General features: G+C 42.4%; 1 protein-coding gene across 1 annotated transcript in view; it reads left to right on the forward strand.

The window, feature by feature from the left end:
* The first annotated feature begins 1,847 nt into the window (after window positions 1-1,847).
* Window positions 1,848-19,720, forward strand: part of FGF2 (fibroblast growth factor 2) — a 73,346-nt gene continuing 55,473 nt past the window's right edge. Inside the window, exon 1 of the mRNA XM_040418421.1 lies at window positions 1,848-2,542. Within this exon, the coding sequence (XP_040274355.1) occupies window positions 2,365-2,542 (178 nt within the window). The 5' untranslated portion in view covers window positions 1,848-2,364. The remainder of the gene's footprint in view (window positions 2,543-19,720) is intronic.

The following is a 19,720-nucleotide window of genomic DNA, read 5'->3' on the forward strand; positions in this document are numbered from 1 at the left end:
TCAATGGTGTCTGGCACGTTGGAGAGGTGTTCTGTTCACGGATGAGTCCTGGTTTTCACTGTTCAGGGCACATGGCAGACAGAGTGTGTGGTGTTGTGTGGGTGAGCGGTTTGCTGACGTCAACATTGTGGATCGAGTGGCCCATGGTGGCAGTGGGGTTATGGTATGGGCAGGCATATGTTATGGACAATGAACACAGGTGCATTTTATTGATGGCATTTTGAATGCACTGAGATACCGTGAAGAGATCCTGAGGCCCATTGTTGTGCCATTCATCCACAACCTCATGTTGCAGTATGATAATGCACGGCCCCATATTGCAAGGATCTGTACACAATTCCTGGAAGCTGAAAACATCCTAGTTCTTGCATGGCCAGCATACTCACCTGACATGTCACCCATTGAGCATGTTTGGGATGCTCTGGATCGGCGTATACAACAGCGTGTTCCAGTTCCTGCCAATATTCTGCAACTTCGCACAGCTATTGAAGAGGAGTGGACCAACATTCCACAGGCCACAATCAACAACCTGATCAACTCTATGCGATGGAGATGTGTTGCACTGCATGAGGCAAATGGTGGCCACACCAGATACTGACTGGTTTTCTGACCCCCAACCCCCCCAGTAAGGCAAAACTGTGCACATTTCAGAGTGGTCTTTTATTGTAGGCAGTCTAAGGCACACCTGTGCAATATTCATGCTGTCTTATCAGCACCTTGATATGCCACACCTGTGAGGTGGGATGGATTATCTCGACAAAGGAGAAGTGCTCACTAACACAGATTATTACAGATAACAATATTTGAGAGTAATGGGTCTTTTGTGTATGTAGAAAATGTTTTAGATCTTTGAGTTCAACTCATGTAAAATGGGAGCAAAACCGAAAGTGTTACTTTTATATTTTTGTTCAGTGTATTTTAGTTTATGTTTTGTTTCTTATTCTTGTTTTTTTTTTTTTCATATACCTTCTTTCTAAAAGGCTATATAAGACCAAAACTAATACTGCTGTCATTGTACTACTGAACATCAGCCATTGTACATTTTATTCCAGTGTTCACAAGATCCACTTTGAATAATAGGTGTGCAGTACTTTTTTTCTACAAATAAAGCTTTTTAAAGCAATGCTTGGTAAACTGCGAGAAGGCCGCATCATGAGATGGCTTTGCTGATTTATTAGAGTCTACACAGCACAGCTGGAAAATGAGCTGATGAATATATTATTTCTCATAAAGTAAAAATATGTTTTGATATCAAAATCTCATTTGCATATTCTGAGTATTACTTTGTCTTTCCTTTTTAAACTTTCATACCATATAAAAGAACAGCCAAGCCTAGAAATAAAAACTAGTAAACATATTTATATTAGGGAATTACATACCGTATATAATAATAATCTAATATACTTCTATTATCGGATGGGAGCAAATTTATCATATATTAAGACAAGGGAGCAAGTACAGCAAAAAAAACATATTAAGTCATTTCTACAGATGCAATATAATCTCATTCTGTAAAAAAAAAAAAAAAACATTTGTAATTATTGAACAATTGTTCATTCAGTCCATATGACTTGGGGCCTGAACAGCTAGAAAAGAAGATATTGCTGGTAGTTTCATTGCTGTGACGCCTGCTGCTCCTCTCCAGAGTTCTTCTGAAAGTTAGCTGAATAATAAAAGTACTGGCAAGCTCCTGTTGCATAAACCCCCCCATCTCCTCTCCTGTCTTTCCCTCCTCCCTAGATTGCCCTGCAAAGTAACTCAGTGCTGGGGGGAGGGAGCCTAATGCTGAGAAGTGACTGGCAGAGCCTGTCTTAGAAAATACCCAGGAACACTACACTGCTTCTTATAGTCCATTCGCTTTCTGGCAATGTGCTTTCATGTAGCTTCCTGGGAAAATACAGAGTGCTCACAACATCACTAAGGAAAAGCAGCAGAAGTAGAAGGAAGAAAAAGAAGGAGGTGGAGGAGGCCTTCACCTACATAAATAAATAAGACATTTTGACAGAACAAGTCCTAATGGTAGAGGGCTGGACCAGGATGAAGAGCAGCCTGCACAGTGCCCCACGCTCCAGCCCTCATCACTGAGGAGCATGGGTGACACAATTTTAGGATATCAGGAGGCAGACGTATTGTTCCGGATGAAACATCCTCATACTTACATCATGCATCTACAGTAGAGTGACTCCTAAGCGTTAGCCTTACTTCCAGCTGCCAGTAATTGAATGAACAGTGACGAGGCCTTGCCGAGGAGAGACGGTGAACACAGGACATTTATCCGAGAAACACTACTACCTGCTGGACCTCTTCTGGATCAGTGCCATCCTGCCAAGAACCAGGGGAAAGCATTTAATTTTGGAGGTGGGGATGGCAGCAGGGAGTATCACCACTCTCCCAATAGGACCAGATGATGGGGGTAGCACTCCATTTCCCCCAGGAAACTTTAAAGACCCCAAGAGACTCTACTGTAAGAATGGAGGATTCTTCTTGAGGATTAATTCAGATGGGAAAGTAGATGGATCTCGTGAGAAGAGTGATTCACATAGTAAGTGTTTTATATTGAAGCCTTATTTTGAATTTGAATATGTTGGTAAGAAATGATGGAAATATAACATCTAGAACAGAACCACTGCTAAAATGACATATCCGTAGAGTTTGGTGCAACAAATTACAAATATGTCAGATTTTATGAAGATTGAAGTGCATTGTTAGGTTGTGGTTAGTGTGACAATTCCTGGGTGTCCCATGCTTCATTAACAGAATACTTCACATTCTCCTATACAAATGCTAGGTGACAACCACTAATGGCAGCCATTACAGTCACCGCACAGCTATTCAACACCAAATCTGCATTTTATATACTTACATCCCCTGCTGCCTACTGCTATATCTGTGTAACCTTTACTCTGCAATTATTATGATGAACGGTGCTATAAATCCCGTCCAGATGATTCAACATGTGAATTTCCTGAACTAAAGGTAAATGGTAAAACTTGTATTTTAATAGCACAAACATATTCTGCTGAAAACATACAGAATGACACATTCTGAAAGCCAAGCATCTGGCACTAATGAAATCCAGGACAGAGGCATCTGCCCTCAAGGGCTTACAATTGTAAGAAACCCCTTGTGACTAGCAGCCAATGATAAACCATTCCTGTAATCAACAGATGCCCCCTGGAGTAACTCTTTAATCGTGGCCTTCTTTTATGAAATTGTAGAAGTGCAACTTTTGTTTGCACCCATGACCATGTATGTATGCCATGTATTTTTCCATACTGTACCTACGTACCACCATATAAAAAGGATTTGCAGCATTATATCCTCCAATTTTGCCAACCAAATGGAGTACATGATCTTCATTGAAGTTAAGGAGGATTTACACCGCCCAGGTAAAGGTGCTGCCGATCACCTGATAAATGAGCGAAATGCTTAATAATTGGGTGAAAGTATCTTTCATGCAGCACATTAAATCAGACTGTGCTGAGGAGGAGAGATGGCAGTACCCTTACAGTCCCCATGCAGTGGAGGTAATCGCTCAATGTATATGTAGTTCTCCACCTCCACTGACGAGCAGGTAGTTATCGGGAAGGAACGGTCCCACTCCCTTACTGATAATTGCCTGCTCGCTCAGCACACCTACTGTAAATGAGTCATTAGTTGCTAACCTATTCTTGTGGTAGTAGGGGCAACGGGGCACCACCAAAGAGGCGAGGTGAGGAGACTGCCTCAGGGAGCACCAGGTAGGGGCAAGAGGGGGATTATCTGTTTCTGCAGTCAGGGCTGGCATTAGGGGGGGACAATCTGGGCAATTGCGCAGGGCCCCCATGGTCTAAGGGGCCCCCTGCTTCAGTGCTGCTGTTCAGCTGAATGTCCGTGAAAGCAAACGGGCGGACAGCTGAAAAGCTGCACTTTACAATGCAGTGTAAGGTCCCCTCCCTGTACACATAACACAAGTCATTACCACAGTGCTGCTCTGCAAACTGACAGCTCCGGACACCAGCAACACTCTTCTACTGGAGCTGTAGGACCTGCCATGATGTCACATGCAGGAGGCGGAGCTCAACAGAGAAGAGGGGGATGAAGGACCTGCGATGACCTCACCCTCATGTGACCAGAACAGGAGGCGGAGCTCAGCAGTGCATTAAAGTAATGAAGAAGAAGACCAGTGATGCATGGGAAGAAGTGAAGGATTCAATGTAAGTGCCAGGGAAGTGCTGGGAGTTGTAGTCCTCTCCTCTTATACCTCCTGTTATATAATATCAGAGTACATTACAAGATGAGGTATGAGGAGAGGACTAAAACTCCCAGCATGTCCAGCTTGTTATGTAATATCAGAGTACATTACAAGAGGAGGTATAACAAGAGAGGACCACAACTCCCGCTAGGCCTCAAGCCTGTGAGGCATTAGAACAGCGCAAGAAGCCGCAATGACATCAACACAACCTCCTGCGCTGGGTCTCGCATGATGACATGATCATGTGAGACCCGAAGCAGGAGTGGTGATGTCATTGGGACGACATGCATCAGGACCCAGCAACACAAGCAACAGATAAAACTGTGGTCTGCATCGCAGAGAGTGGCAGGGGATGGGAGGGAGGCGTTTATTTTATTTTTTATACTAAATGTCCCCACTGCTGGGGCACCGGGAAAGGGGGAAGGAGATCATAATATATACCAGGCACTACTGGGGAGGAATCGAGGAGCATTATATACTGGCACTACTGGGGAACATTATATTTACTGGCACTATGGGGGGGAGCATTATATATTGGAACTAGTGGGGGGCACTACAGGGGGACATTATGGTTATATTATTACTACTAGGGTACTGTAGGGGCACCTGGCACCCCATGCCAATCAGCTGTTTGAGGAGACGGCGTGCGCTGTGCGCATGTCCCGTCTCCCTTCTCTCTTCCTGCTCACTGCTGTATGTCTATGGGACAGCACCAGTGAACAGCACGTGCCGTCTGCTCAAACAGCTGATCGGCGGGGGTGTCAGGTGTCGAACATCAGACAAGATATTACAAGATTTGGGGCCCCACTTTTGATTTTGCCCAGGGCCATATTTTGTCTAAAACCGGCCCTATCTGCAGTATAGTATTGGGAAGCAGGGTGGGCACAGTATGTGGCGCTGTATGTAATGTTTTCCAAATATGTCTTTAACAGTAGAGCTGGAGGGAAGGGGTTAGGTTAAGAAATTGTCATTGGGGAGTTTAGGGTGCGTTTCAGTTTTTGCCTCAGGCAGCCTAGGTGCACCCCTGAGTAGGACGATATTCCCCTAACTCCTTAGCCTGCCAACCAAATTAAATCCCAATATGAATCACTGTTGTAATGAAAACTAAGGGCCCTTTTACGCAATGTGAGGATTGTGGCAATTATTGGGAATGAACGTTTGTACAACACTGACTCCCAATAATTGCCCCATGTAATGCATGTAAAAACGCTTGTGTGTCGGGTGATCATATCTTTCATATGTTACCACAGCACATTGCCCTGTGTAAATGGTTGCTGGATGTAAATACAACAAATGAGCAGGAAAAATCAGGAATAGACGTTCCGATCATTGTTCACTCTAACAGGCAGGGTAAAAGGGCCGTATACTAATAACTAGAGATACAGTTTCTAGTAATAAAGGAATCAAAGCATCTGTTCACACTAGTGACATAGCTTCCATTTATAATGGAGCCATAATAGCTAGAATCCTGACAGGTCCTCATTGACTCATATTGACAAAGTTATTGTGGATAGCTCACCCCCTTCCTCTGTGTGGCAACGGTGCTCTAGCCAGAAAACTGATCACCCAATCAGTCAAGAGCAAGAAAAAATGAGTAAAAAAGTGGCTGGCACTCACTAAATGGTTCACATCAACAGCATTTATTAGCTTCCTACTCAATGTTGGAGTGTGGACAGCATGGATAAAACAATATAAAATCAACACAGTACAATTGCAGTAATAAGAATATAAAATGTACAGTACACTGATAATTGGTGGAGAAGTGGTCCTCTTAATATCCAGCCACCTGATAATTTATCTGATGCTTGAGTATAATGTCAAGAGTTCACTGTTGCTGATAGCTAGTAATACAGGTATCTTCTCAACACAGCGAATGTAAATCCAGATCTATAATTGGGAAATGCTGGCTCTTTATGTAAGGCTGAATGTTAACATAAGAACCTCTAAATTTCCACAGTGAATGAGCGGTGGACCTTTTGCTTGATACTGATAGCAAATGGTACAGGTATCCTTTCAACACAGCGTGTAAGTCCAGATCTGTTATTGGGAGTGCTGGCTCTTTAAGTGACGCTGGATGTTAACATGGGAGCCTCTAGCTGCCCATAAAAATGAACGGTGAAACTTTTACTTATGTTGAAAAGTCTCCGGTCCCTCCGGTGTTCAGTGCTGTGGGGAATAGATATGCTTACCGGTATAGATGAAAATCCCCGGCAGTCCCGTCTCCCAGCTTACCGCACCGCTCGAAAATGCTTCCGGCGTCCGCGCTGCTTGGTATCTGTCACGTGTTTGATCCAAGGTATCGCAGGACTTGGTTGCTTAGTTCCGGGTTCCTGTGAGAGGTACTCACGTTGAATAGGAAAAAGTGGAGCGCTCCAACTTTTGAGACTTCTTACAAGATCTTGATCATGTCACTGTCCTTATGGTGAGCAGAGGTATGACGCCAGACGCGTTTCGGGGATTTCTCTCCCCTTCCTCATTGACTCATATTTTTGTTAAAGAGGTTTTCTAGTCCTTTTATATTGAAGGCCTATCTTCAAGATATGTCATCAATATCTGATTTCATTTTTTTGTGCATACACTTACAAATCCTACGCTACTGTACGTGTGACATACTTTCAAGCATATATAACATTTAATATGAACGAGCAGTAAGGGACAGGAAAGTGGCCGTGATGCTGATGGTGCACGCATAGGCCGTGGACCTGGGCGCGTTGAAACTGTGACTGCTGCCAGAGCACAAGAAAAACAATCATCCACGATATCTAGCTTCATGTCCCAGTTTGCAGGGCGGCGCAGGACACCACTCTCGAAGTCAGACCAGTGCGACCAGGTGGTCGGTTGGATTGCAGCAGATAATGCTTCCAGTCGGTTAAGCACCACCCTGTCTTCCACTAAGTCTAGTCTCAGTAGCCAAGAGATTAAACAATATCAGTCACAAAATACACATAGATTTGCGTTCACATATAGTGATCCTATGCGAAAAAGAACACCCTACAGTAACGTACCCACTCAGTGTACATAAACATACACAAACAAAACATAAACTGAGACTAAACAGGTTTAGTAGCAAAATGTAAATATACTTTATTCAATAATTCATAAAAGATATATGTATGATGTAATACATCAGATAAAAAAGTGGACTACACCTGAGGTGACATGACACAATCAAACAATAGGTGGAAGGCAATAAGGTAACCACAATTAACTAAAGTATACACCAAATACACTGATATGTAAAAGTATCACATAAATATCAAAAGTATCTAGATCATATAAAAGTGCAAGTGTGTATCTCTATAAATACATCTATACAGGTAATAACTATCGATATCCTTTAAATATCACAAATATCCAGATCGCATCAAAGTACAAATACATGTCTCCATAGGTACTCAGAGAACAACTATCAATGCCCTGAAAAAATTGAGCCATAAATGAAGGTATATACATGTATAAAGATCGGTCACTTGAATTGCCGTGTCCACTGTAAGTGAACACAAAATTCACAGAGATCAATCTTCCTGTAACATATATCAAATGACCAAGTGTTCCAAAAATAACATATGCCACTTATGCAAAAAACGACCTCACACCATAAAGTAACATAACCATGAAACAGTAGTGTCCAACTCAGGAGAGCCACGTACCCCGACGCGCGTTTCGGCTAGAATGCCTTCCTCTGGGGGATGTGGCTCACCCTGTACATGTGCCCATATTTAAAACGCCTAGCTCACCTGTGTATTGTTAAGTTAAATTAGCAGGCTGAAGATGACGTCCCTGGGGAATGCTGAAGATGCTGAAGATGACGTCCCTGGGGAATAGGTGGGATGTGCCCAGCCGCCCGATGGCCAGTCAGGCGACAGCGCACATAGACCCGCCTCATGACGCGGCGGTCACGTGATGGCCAGTCACATGACCGCTCGCGTCACACTCCGGGAAGGTCCTCAAACCATAAACTAAAATTTCTCTGGAATGGATAATAACAAAGAAAAGGGGGAAATATCTAAAGTATAATGGTATAATAGGCTCGATGTCCCAGATTACTTAAAGGCACAGCCCAATACCATTCTACATATATAAATATACAAACATATGTGAATTAGTGTACATGATTTATAAAATATATTAAACTAATAAACAAGACATATATCTCATAAATATAGAAAAATAACAACTCATAAATTGATTTAAAAAGTGAAAATACATAATTCATAAGTAGATACAATTATAATACATAAATATTATATAAAGTGTACAATTCATAAATAATTAAGGTGCAAAAAAGGAAAAATATACATAATATAAATAGTGAATATAATAAATATAATATGTATCTCTCATGTATACATAAAAATTATATATACAACTCAAGATATATATCTCTCATAGGTGTATAGAGAAATACTACTCATAAATAGATGAAAATAATACATAATGCATAGGTGAACATAATTATAATACATAAATAAATATCATATAAAGTGCGCAATTCATGAATAAAAAAAGTGCAAAAAATATATATATATATACTTAGTATTGTTAGTGAATACAATAGATATAATATATATCTCATATATAAATAAATAAATATATACACATATCCATGTATGCATACACACATCCATATATTAATATCAATAGTTCAGATTGACACAATCGACGAACATCCAATATATATTCCTTCCTGAGTTTCTCCAGGGGTCATCAAAAGATGACAACACATACACATGATGGAATAGGTGAACTAGGTAAAGATAAAAAAAAAATAGGCAAATATATACATAATTAAGAAAACATAGACAAAGACAAGCACAATATAAATAAATAAAAACGGAGAGCCTGCTAATTTAACTTAACAACACACAGGTGAGCTAGGCGTTTTAAATATGGGCACATGTACAGGGTGAGCCACATCCCCCAGAGGAAGGCATTCTAGCCGAAATGCGCGTCGGGGTACGTGGTTCTCCTGAGTCCTGAGTTGGACACCACTGTTTCATGGTTATGTTACTTTATGGTGTGAGGTCATTTTTTTGCATAAGTGGCATAAGTTATTTTTTGTACACTTGGTCGTTTGATATATGTTACAGGAAGATCGATCTCTGTGAATTTTGTGTTCACTTACAGTGGACGCGGCAATTCAAGTGACCGATCTTTATACATGTATATACCTTCATTTACGGCTCCATTTTTTAGGGCATTGATAGTTGTTCTCTGTGTACCTATGGAGATATGTACTTGTACTTTGATACGATCTGGATATTTGTGATATTTATAGGATATCGATAGTTATTCCCTGTATATATGTATTTATAGAGATACACACTTACACTTTAATATGATCTAGATAGTTGTGATATTTATGTGATACTTTTACATATCAGTGTATTTGGTGTATATTCTAGTTGCCTTATTGCCCTCCACCTATTGTTTGATTGTGTCATGTCCCCTCAGGTGTAGTCCACTTTTTTATCTGATGTATTACATCATACATATATCTTTTATGAATGATTGAATAAAGTATATTTACATTTTGCTACTAAACCCGTTTAGTCTCAGTTTATCTTTTGTTTGTGTCAGTAGCCAAGAGCCCTGATCCTCCTTCCCCCCACCATGGAGAGTCTTGCCAAACAAGTGATCCCACACTCGGATATTCCGAGGAGCTCTATTCAGCGCCATTCCTTCATTTGGGCCTCTCGACATTCCGCTTGAAGAGGGACATGAGATCTTGTGCCCTGATTTCCAAACTCTTGATCATCCACAGTCACAAGAAGATGACGGTGGGGAACGGCAATTAGTGTTTCACAAGGTGGATGATTAAGATGAGACACAGTTGCCAATAAGTCAACGGAAATTAGTGTCTGAAGAGGTTGATGATGAGGATGAGACACAGTTGTCAATAACTGAGGTTGTTATTAGGTCAATAAGTCAGGAGGATAAGCAGAGTGAGGAAGTGGAAGAGGAGGTAGTGGATGATGAAGTCACTGACCCAACGTGGGAAGGTGGCAAGCCGAGCGAGGACAGCAGTACAGAGAGGGAGGGACCCGCAGCACCGCAACAGGCTGGAAGAGGCAGTGGGTAGGAAAAGGGAGAAGGCGGGCCACACCAAACAGGCCACAGGCAACTGTTCCCCGGAGCACACCCTTGTGGAAATCTCCCTTGCCAAGGGGCAGGTGTTCAGCAGTCTGGCGCTTTTTTGAGGAAAGTGTGGAAGACAAAAGAATTGTAATTTGCAACCTGTGCCATACAAAAATGAGCAGGGGCGTGAACACTAGCAACCTCAACACCACCACATGGCATCACAGCACCATAATAGGTGGGCCGAACACCTGGGTCCACAATCTGTGTCTGCGGGTCACACCACTGCCTCCTCTTCCCCTGTGTTACATGCTGGCCAATCCCCTGTCGAAGGCACAGGCCCAGATGCCTCCCGCCCTGCACCTGGACCTTTGCAAGCACCATCAAAGACCGCATCCACTTCCGTGTCCCAGTGCAGCGTACAAATGTCCTTACCTGAGGCATTTGAAATGTTGCCATTGAGGCCTTCCGCAGCCTGATGTGGGCAGCCGTCCCTCGTTACGCAGTCCCCAGACGCCATTATTTTTCATGGTATGCCATGCCCGCCGTACACCAGCGTGCGTCCCATAACATCACCCGTGCCCTGACCTACGCGGTTACTGGGAAGGTCCACTTAACCACTGACATATGGACAAGTGCTTTCGGCCAGGGACGCTACATTTCCCTGACGGCACACTGGGTGAACATTGTGGAGGCCAGGAGCGAGTTGTACCCTGGGATGGCACAGGTGATACCGACGCCAAGGATTGCGGGCCCTACTTCCATCCCCTACATTACTGGCTACAACCCCCACTTCTCCTCCTCCGCCTCCTCCTCCACTTCCACCTCAGAATTATCCTCTTGCAGCACCAGTCAGCCATCAGTCGGTAGCTGGAAGCAGTGTAGCACTGCAGTGGGGAAGCGTGAACAGGCCGTGCTTAAGCTGATCTGCTTAGGAGACAAACAGCACACCACTGCAGAGCTGTGGCAGGGGATAAGAGACCAGACTGAGCTGTGGCTCTCGCCACTCAACCTAGAACCAGGCATGGTTGTGTCTGATAATGGCTGTAAGTTGGTGGCAGCTTTGGAGCTCGGCAAGCTCACACACATCCCATGCCTAGCCCACGTCTTCAACTTAGTGGTTCAGCGGTTTCTCAAAACCTACCCCAATTTGCTTGAGCTACTGGTGAAGGTGCGGTGCGTGTGTGCCCATTTCCGCAAGTCATCGACAGCTTCCATCGGTCTGTCAACGCTGCAGCAGCGCTTACAATTGCCAGCTCACCTACTGTTGTGCTCCTCCTGATGGCGACAGCGAAGTCTTGCCTGTTGGGACTCTGGCACACATGGCTGACTTTATGTTAGGCTGCCTTTCCCGTGACCCACATGTTTTACACATTTTGGACACCGATTACTGGTTGTTCACCCTTCTCGACCCCCACTACAAAGAGAACTTCTCATCTCTCATTCCTGTGGTGGAGAGGACGAGCAAAATGGTGCAATACTAGAAGGTCCTTGTGGAAAAATTGCTCCAAAAATTTCCAGCTGACAACGCTGGCGGCAGAGTACGTAGTTCCTTGGGCAACCGAGGAGGGGAGACGAGGGGAACACACAGCAGAGTTCCAACAGAGGCAGGGCAACACTTGCCAAAGCCTGGGACAGTTTCATGACACCTCGCCAGCACCCTCAACCTGATGCGTGGCCTAGTGTCACGAGGAGGAAAAAAATTTGGAAGATGGTGAAGAAGTACGTAGCAGACTGTGTCAGCATCTTCAATGATCCCTCTGTGCCTTAATGCTACTGGGTGTACAAGTTAGACACGTGGCATAAACTGAAGCTCTACGCCTTGGAGGTGCTGGCCTGCCCTGCCGCCAGCGTTTTGTCAGAGCGGGTATTTATTTAGTGCTGCTGGGGGCATAATAACTTATAAGCGCATCTGCCTGTGAACTGAAAATGCTGACAGGTTGACTCTTATAAAAATGAACAAGGCATGGATTGCCCCTGACTTCTCTACTCCATCAGAGGAAAGCGGCTGAACATAAAAGCACTTTAAATGTTTTTTATATAATGTACTGAATACACTGTATTTCCATGCACCATTTCCACCACAAAAAAGGTATATGGTTCAATCTTCCTTTTCTCGTCTTTCTCTTCCATCATATCAACATGCTTATTAGTCTGCCCTCGCTCCTAATGTTGTAGAGGGTCAGCGCACCTGCAGGCCCTTGCATATAATGTTTTAGAGGTTCAGCTCACCAGCAGGCCTTCACCTACAATCTTTTAGAGAGCCAGCTCACCTGAAGGCCCTCGCATATAATGTTTTAGTGGGTCAGCTCACCAGCAGGACCTCACCTACAATCTTTTAGAGGGTCAGCTCACCTGCAGGCCCTCGCATGTAATGTTTTAGAGGGTCATCTCACCAGCAGGCCCTCATCTACAATCTTTTAGAGGGTCAGCTCACCTGCAGGCCCTCGCATATAATGTTTTTGAGGGTCAGCTCACCAGCAGGCCCTCAACCATAATGTTTTACAGGGTTAACTCACCAGCAGGCCCTCGCCTATAATTTTTTCAATGGTTAGCTAAGCAGCAGGCACTCGCCCATTATTGTTTCAATGGTCAGCTCAGCAGCATGCACTCGCCGATAATTTTTTCGATGCTCAGCTCTGCAGCAGATCCTCACCCCTAATGTTTTAGAGGGTCACCAGCAGGCCCTTGCTCCTAATGTTTTTGAGGGTCACCAGCAGGCCATAAATCATAATTTTTCAACGGTGTATAATGCCCTCCTTTATCTGTAATAAAGGGTGTATTGGAGTGCCGGTTCCTTGTAATTTTTGGAAGCCCTTTCACTTCACATCGTTCCCAGCAGCAACCTGGGAGTCCAAGATGCATCCAGACATTCTCCCTATGCTGTTCCTGAACCATTTCAGTGGTGTTTCCATCAATTTCTGACCTTTTCCTATGAACCAGACACCCTCCCCTCTTCAGAGCAGGGGGTGCCTGGTTTATTGCTCGGGTTCGCCCGTTGACTTCCATTGTGCTCGGGTGCACCCGAGCATCCCGAGGTGTTCGACCCGAGCACCCGAACACCCAAGCACTTTGGTGCTCGATCCGCACTAGTCAACATCTACGTAGCAGTCCTCCAAAGAATTTTCTTTGTAATGGCCCAATAAACTAAACACTCTAAACATTGCATGACTTTATTATCACTGTCATTAATGATAAACATATTCATTCTTAAAGGCAATGGTACGTGAGGCAGTTAAAAGCACAGCGTTCAGTAATATAGGTCTCTTTCACACGTCAGTGAATCATGGATATGTGCTGCCACAATTGACACACATATCCATTGAGTTTAATGTGTATATAATAACACATCAGTGGTTTCCAATGACCGTGGGTCTGTGGTTACACTGCGGAAGTGTGCCCTATTTTTTATTATGGATCCCTCACACACACCATTGGTGTTTGGTCAGTGGTTTTCTTAGATTGTTGGTAGGAATTGCTCTGGAAATTATTTTTAAGCCTCATAGTGTCCAAGGAATATGGATGATGTCCATGGAATATGGATGATACAGGGAGAGTGTCCATGGAATATGGATGAAACAGACACATGAACCAAACACAAATTCTTTACGAACATCTTCACTGATGAACAATTGACCTGCTTGTCACAGATATCATGACAGACATGAGCACAAAAAATATTCATTTAAATTGAAGAGACCCCAAAAAATAAGTGAAAAAATATTTACTAGGAAACATATAATTAACGATAAGTATCTTTACATGCTCCTGCCTACAGCATGTACTATTTTTCACTCATTGTGGACAATAGCATTCATGACAAGGGGATGGCGTAATAGGTGGTTGCCTAGGGCACCTTTAAAGTTCTGCCTTTCAATTTCTTTATACAGTATCTAAATGGAAACTGTATATACATACTGTGTGTGAACATTACAACTAGGCTTGAGCGAAATTACCTTTGGATCATAGATCTGAAGTCAATTCTTTCAAAAACTTCGTTGGTAATGCTGTTTCCGTACAGCATTTAAATGTATTGGCTCCGTGGGGGAAAACTTTGTCTCACCCGAAGTTGCGCAAGACTTCGGTGAATTACTACGGTATTCCTATTTGTGGATTTAAAAACATTTTAAAATAGGAATCTAAAGTTGGCTTTGGTACTAAGGTACCAGCCAGTACCAAACCCGACTTCGTATTCCTATTTCAAAATGTTTTTAAATAGGAATACCGATGTTTACCTAAGTCTCGCGCAACTTCGGGGGCAAGACAAGGTTTTCCTCCACGGAGCCAAAAAATTTTAATGCTGTATGGAAACAGCATTTCAAATGAAGTTTTTGCACAAATTGACTTCAGATATATAATCCGAAGCTCGATTCACTCAAGCCTAATTACAACCAGGTACACTACATGCATGCTTAACACAGCCAAATGTTTATGTTACTGTGTGAATCAGAAGAGACTTCTTCAGAATCTTGCATTCTATTCTAGGGGTAAACTTGTTGGGGTGGTCTAATCTGGACCAGTTAGTAGTTGTTCAGAATTACTGATATTCAATTGTTTGTCAATCTTTCAAACTGTTTTCCAGACTTTTTTACTCTCGTCATTAAGTCTCATAATAGGCTGACATTTTTATGTTCTGTAGAGATCACTATTCAGCAGCCATCTCATTATCACCACAGGCATGATTACTATAGAAGCATACACCTTTATATAGATGACACAGGATCCACCATTGACAATAGACGATGGTCACTGCTCACATTGTCCCCCTCCCTGCACAATGATCTCTGCACAGTTCACAGAGTATTCTTAAAACTCTCTCCAGCCAGCAGTTCCTATGGTCCATGTGACTGCTGTAAGGCATATTGTTGAATAGTGCTAACAACAGCAGTAAATACAATAAAAAAAAACAGCAGTCAGAAAATAAAAACATATGAGAAAAAGGGAATATATTCCATTTCAGTGTTTGGTTTTAATTCTCTTTCTGCATGACTATAACCAACCAATTCTGGCAATGAGGACTAGGCACCCTGTCTAGCAGGGCTGTCCATACACTTGATCCTCTTTTGTCTAATGGGAATTTTTAGCTTTTACTACTTACTTTCTTACCTCTCTATTTTTGCTGAATTAAAAATATCAATTTCCAACACTGTGTCCTTACTTCCCTACAAACTATCTACTATTCATTTTATATGAAATTTGTACAAAACATTTAGGATTATTAGATGTATAACATATCTAAACGAAGCCTCCTTGAATTTAGGATGCTGATGATTCCATTAAGATTGAATTAAAGGGATTCTGTCACCTCTTTTTACCCTATAGAGCTGCGGACATGCACGGCTAGATGGCCGCTAGCATGTCCGCTATATACCTGTTCCATATCTCTGAGTGTTTTTTTGGAGGGTAAAAAATGATTTTATATATATGTAAATCAGCCTGGTAAGGAGCCCAAGGGGCTGTACTAACCGTTCTGGAGCACAGCACCGCCTGTATCCACGAATCTCCTCCTTGCTCAGAAAGTCAGATCGCCGTAATCTTGCGGTGCGCGAGCTCGCGCATGCGCAGTTCCTTCCCTGAGGCTGATGCCAGCACAGCGAAGGAACACTATGCCGGCACTGCGCATCGCGAGATTACGGCGATCTGACTTTCTGAGCAAGGAGGAGATTCCTGGTTACAAGGGGTGCTGGGCTCCTTCACAGGGGTGCGTGGCTGGGCTCCAGAACGGTTAGTACCGCCCCTTGGGCTGCTTACCAGGCTGATTTACATATACAGTACAGACCAAAAGTTTGGACACACCTTCTCATTCAAAGAGTTTTCTTTATTTTCATGACTATGAAAATTGTAGATTCACACTGAAGGCATCAAAACTATGAATTAACACATGTGGAATTATATACATAAAAAACAAGTGTGAAACAACTGAAAATATGTCATATTCTAGGTTCTTCAAAGTAGCCACCTTTTGCTTTGATTACTGCTTTGCACACTCTTGGCATTCTCTTGATGAGCTTCAAGAGGTAGTCCCCTGAAATGGTTTTCACTTCACAGGTGTGCCCTGTCAGGTTTAATAAGTGGGATTTCTTGCCTTATAAATGGGGTTGGGACCATCAGTTGCGTTGAGGAGAAGAAGTTATTCTGATAGAGGTTCTTTGGAATAAAGCTTCTCCTATGCATCTCAGTTAATATCATGTAAAGAAAAACGAGTGGCCGTCATTACTTTAAGAAATGAAGGTCAGTCAGTCAGCCGAAAAATTGGGAAAACTTTGAAAGTAAGGGCTATTTGACCATGAAGGAGAGTGATGGGGTGCTGCGCCAGATGACCTGGCCTCCACAGTCACCGGACCTGAACCCAATCGAGATAGTTTGGGGTGAGCTGGACCGCAGAGTGAAGGCAAAAGGGCCAACAAGTGCTAAGCATCTCTGGGAACTCCTTCAAGACTGTTGGAAGACCATTTCAGGGGACTACCTCTTGAAGCTCATCAAGAGAATGCCAAGAGTGTGCAAAGCAGTAATCAAAGCAAAAGGTGGCTACTTTGAAGAACCTAGAATATGACATATTTTCAGTTGTTTCACACTTGTTTGTTATGTATATAATTCCACATGTGTTAATTCATAGTTTTGATACCTTCATAGTCATGAAAATAAAGAAAACTCTTTGAATGAGAAGGTGTGTCCAAACTTTTGGTCTGTACTGTATATAAAATAATTTTTTACACTTAATAAAACCACACAGAGCTATGGGACAGGTATATTGCGGACATGCTAGCGGCGATCTAGCCGTGCATGTCCGCATCTCTATAGGGTAAAAAGAGGTGACAGAATCCCTTTAAAGTCAGGGAAACTCCTTATTCACAATCTTAGCAGATCAGGAAATGAAATGTTTTTCTGCTCTTAACAAACTCTTACTTATGCCTCAATCTCAGCACACAGTAGTGAGTACATCATTATGCGCACTAACATCCTTATTCATGAAACCTAGCTGAACCAGAAAATTGAGACATTGTCCATCCCACCCATCATATACCAATATTAGGCGCAACTCTTTCCCATTTATCCTCACTAGTTTTCATACTCAAAGCTTTGAATGGTTCAAACCACCTGCCTAATATTGTATAAGGCCACCTTATGCACATAGAAGAGATCTGAACCAAGACATGGACTCCACAAGACTTCAGAAGGTGTCCTGTAGCTACATGGTGAAGAATCCATGGACTTTTTTCCAGATCTTATAGATGACTGAGATCTGTAGAATTTGGAGGGCAGTCAATCCGTTTAACACTAACACTCAGAGGGACAGTCAGAGATGTACAGTCACTTATACTCATAAGAACAGTCCGGGACAGGCTTATACATATAGCAAGCAAACAAAACATAAAGCATATATACATACTGTATACACAAACTTTCATGCACACATATACACCTTACACACACATATACAGAATAGATAAATATATACAGAGCAAGAGCAGACACAGAGGATTACACCTAAGAACAGGAGAAGTGGTACTGCGCAGTGTTCAGATGTACAGAATAATCCAAATAATATCAGATATAGGGAATTACACACACAAGACTGATGAAGTTGTACTGTGCAGTGTCTTTATATATATATATATATATATATATATATATAATATTGGTAGATACTGAGAAATACACTCAGCATACAGGACAAAAGAAGTCTTGAAAGAGTGCCATCTGATGGAAGAGTGTCAACTTGCTTCATGGCTGATGCATCCCTGTATTATATGTGTCAAAATAGCTTCCATGTGCCAGGACCAGTTTTTCCAGCAGAACATTGGCCAGAATATCACAATGCTGTCGTTGAATTGCCTTTTTCCCATTGTGCATCTTGGCGCCATCACTACTCCAGGTAGAGATGCACACACGCCTGGGCATCCACATGCTGGGAAGAAAGAAAACATAATTCATAAGACCAGAACACCTTCTTCTATGACTCCATGGTTCATATTTGATGCCCACATGCATTTTGTAAGTGCTTCCATTGGTAGACATGGGTGAGCATGGACACTCTGATGCAGCCCAATATGCAGCAAGCTGTGATGCATGGTGCATTCTGTCATCTCTAACAGCCAGCATTAACTTTTTCAGAAACCTGTGCCACAGTAGCTCTTCAGTAAATTTGGACCAGACGGGCTAGCCTTTGTTCCCCATGCACCTCAGTGAGTAAAAAGCAGCAAAAACAGAACAAAAATGTTCTGTGTAAAACCAGACATAAAAGAGTTTTAGTAAGAACCTAGTCAACGCTGGGGAATGGTCTGCAATAAAAAGCACTGCTTACATATAGCAGATCCAGCGCCACCATTCTGGTTCTCCTGGCAAAGCTCTTTTTACCCTTCTGCTGTGATGACATCATGTCGACAACACATGACCACTGCAGCCAATCTCTGACCTCAGTGATACAACCAATCACTGACGTTTTCGGTTTAACAGTCATGTGTTGTAAATGCGATGTCATTGCTGCAGCTGGGTAAGCACAGACTAGCAGGAAGATCAGGAGCTAGACTCCGAAGGTAAGTACTGATCTGTTCTTTATTGCAGTCTTTTCCCCAGTGTTGACTGGTTTCTTACTAAAACCGGACAACCCCTTTAATGTTTTTGCTGATTGTGTATGCCCTAATAGGTTAGGACAATCACTTTATAGTTCTACTACAATGACAAACTGTAGACATTATTCGGGTAATGCACAAGTGCATATGTTTAGGGTCATTACATATCGACACACATATATAATATTATTTTACTGAATAGTTCCATGAGTCACATTTCCGAATGGTTTAACAATGAGTTCATTGATGAAAATGGTAAGTATACAGAAAAATATTAGATGACTTAAAGTACATGATTATGGAAGAATGTCGGTCATTTCCACTAAAATCAACTCCAAATAGCTCCTTAAACAAATTTCTTCTGTTTGGAATTACGAAAAAAAGTGTTCCAAAATAAAGTGAGGGGTGAAACGGTGAATAAATACATACTCACTGTTCTGGGTGACTATTCTGACAGGAAGCTCTTAAAAACAGAGTTCATGATGAGTGTTAGAAAAATAGAACACATCTATGAACTATTTTACTGAAAGACAAGGGGCCAGATTTATCATTAGCTCAGGTCAGAATAATGGAGTGAAAAAGTCCCCAAAAAAGTCCCAAACGCTAAAACTGCGCACAAATTTGCGACTTTTTTCTGCTCTGCACTATGCTCGCCAGTTTTCTGAAAGTGGGCGTGTTTTCTTATGTAAATGAATCTCTAGACAGATTTACTATTGGGACTATTTAAAAAGTCGCTAAAAAGTCGCAATTTCACTCCAGTGAGGACCATGCTCATCTTATGAGACTTTTTAATAGAACATGCAACTTTTTCATAAAAACGTGCAACTTTTTCGTA

This window comes from Bufo bufo, chromosome 2 (genome assembly GCF_905171765.1).
Source record: "Bufo bufo chromosome 2, aBufBuf1.1, whole genome shotgun sequence".
In the NCBI taxonomy this organism is placed as follows: Eukaryota; Metazoa; Chordata; class Amphibia; order Anura; family Bufonidae; genus Bufo; species Bufo bufo.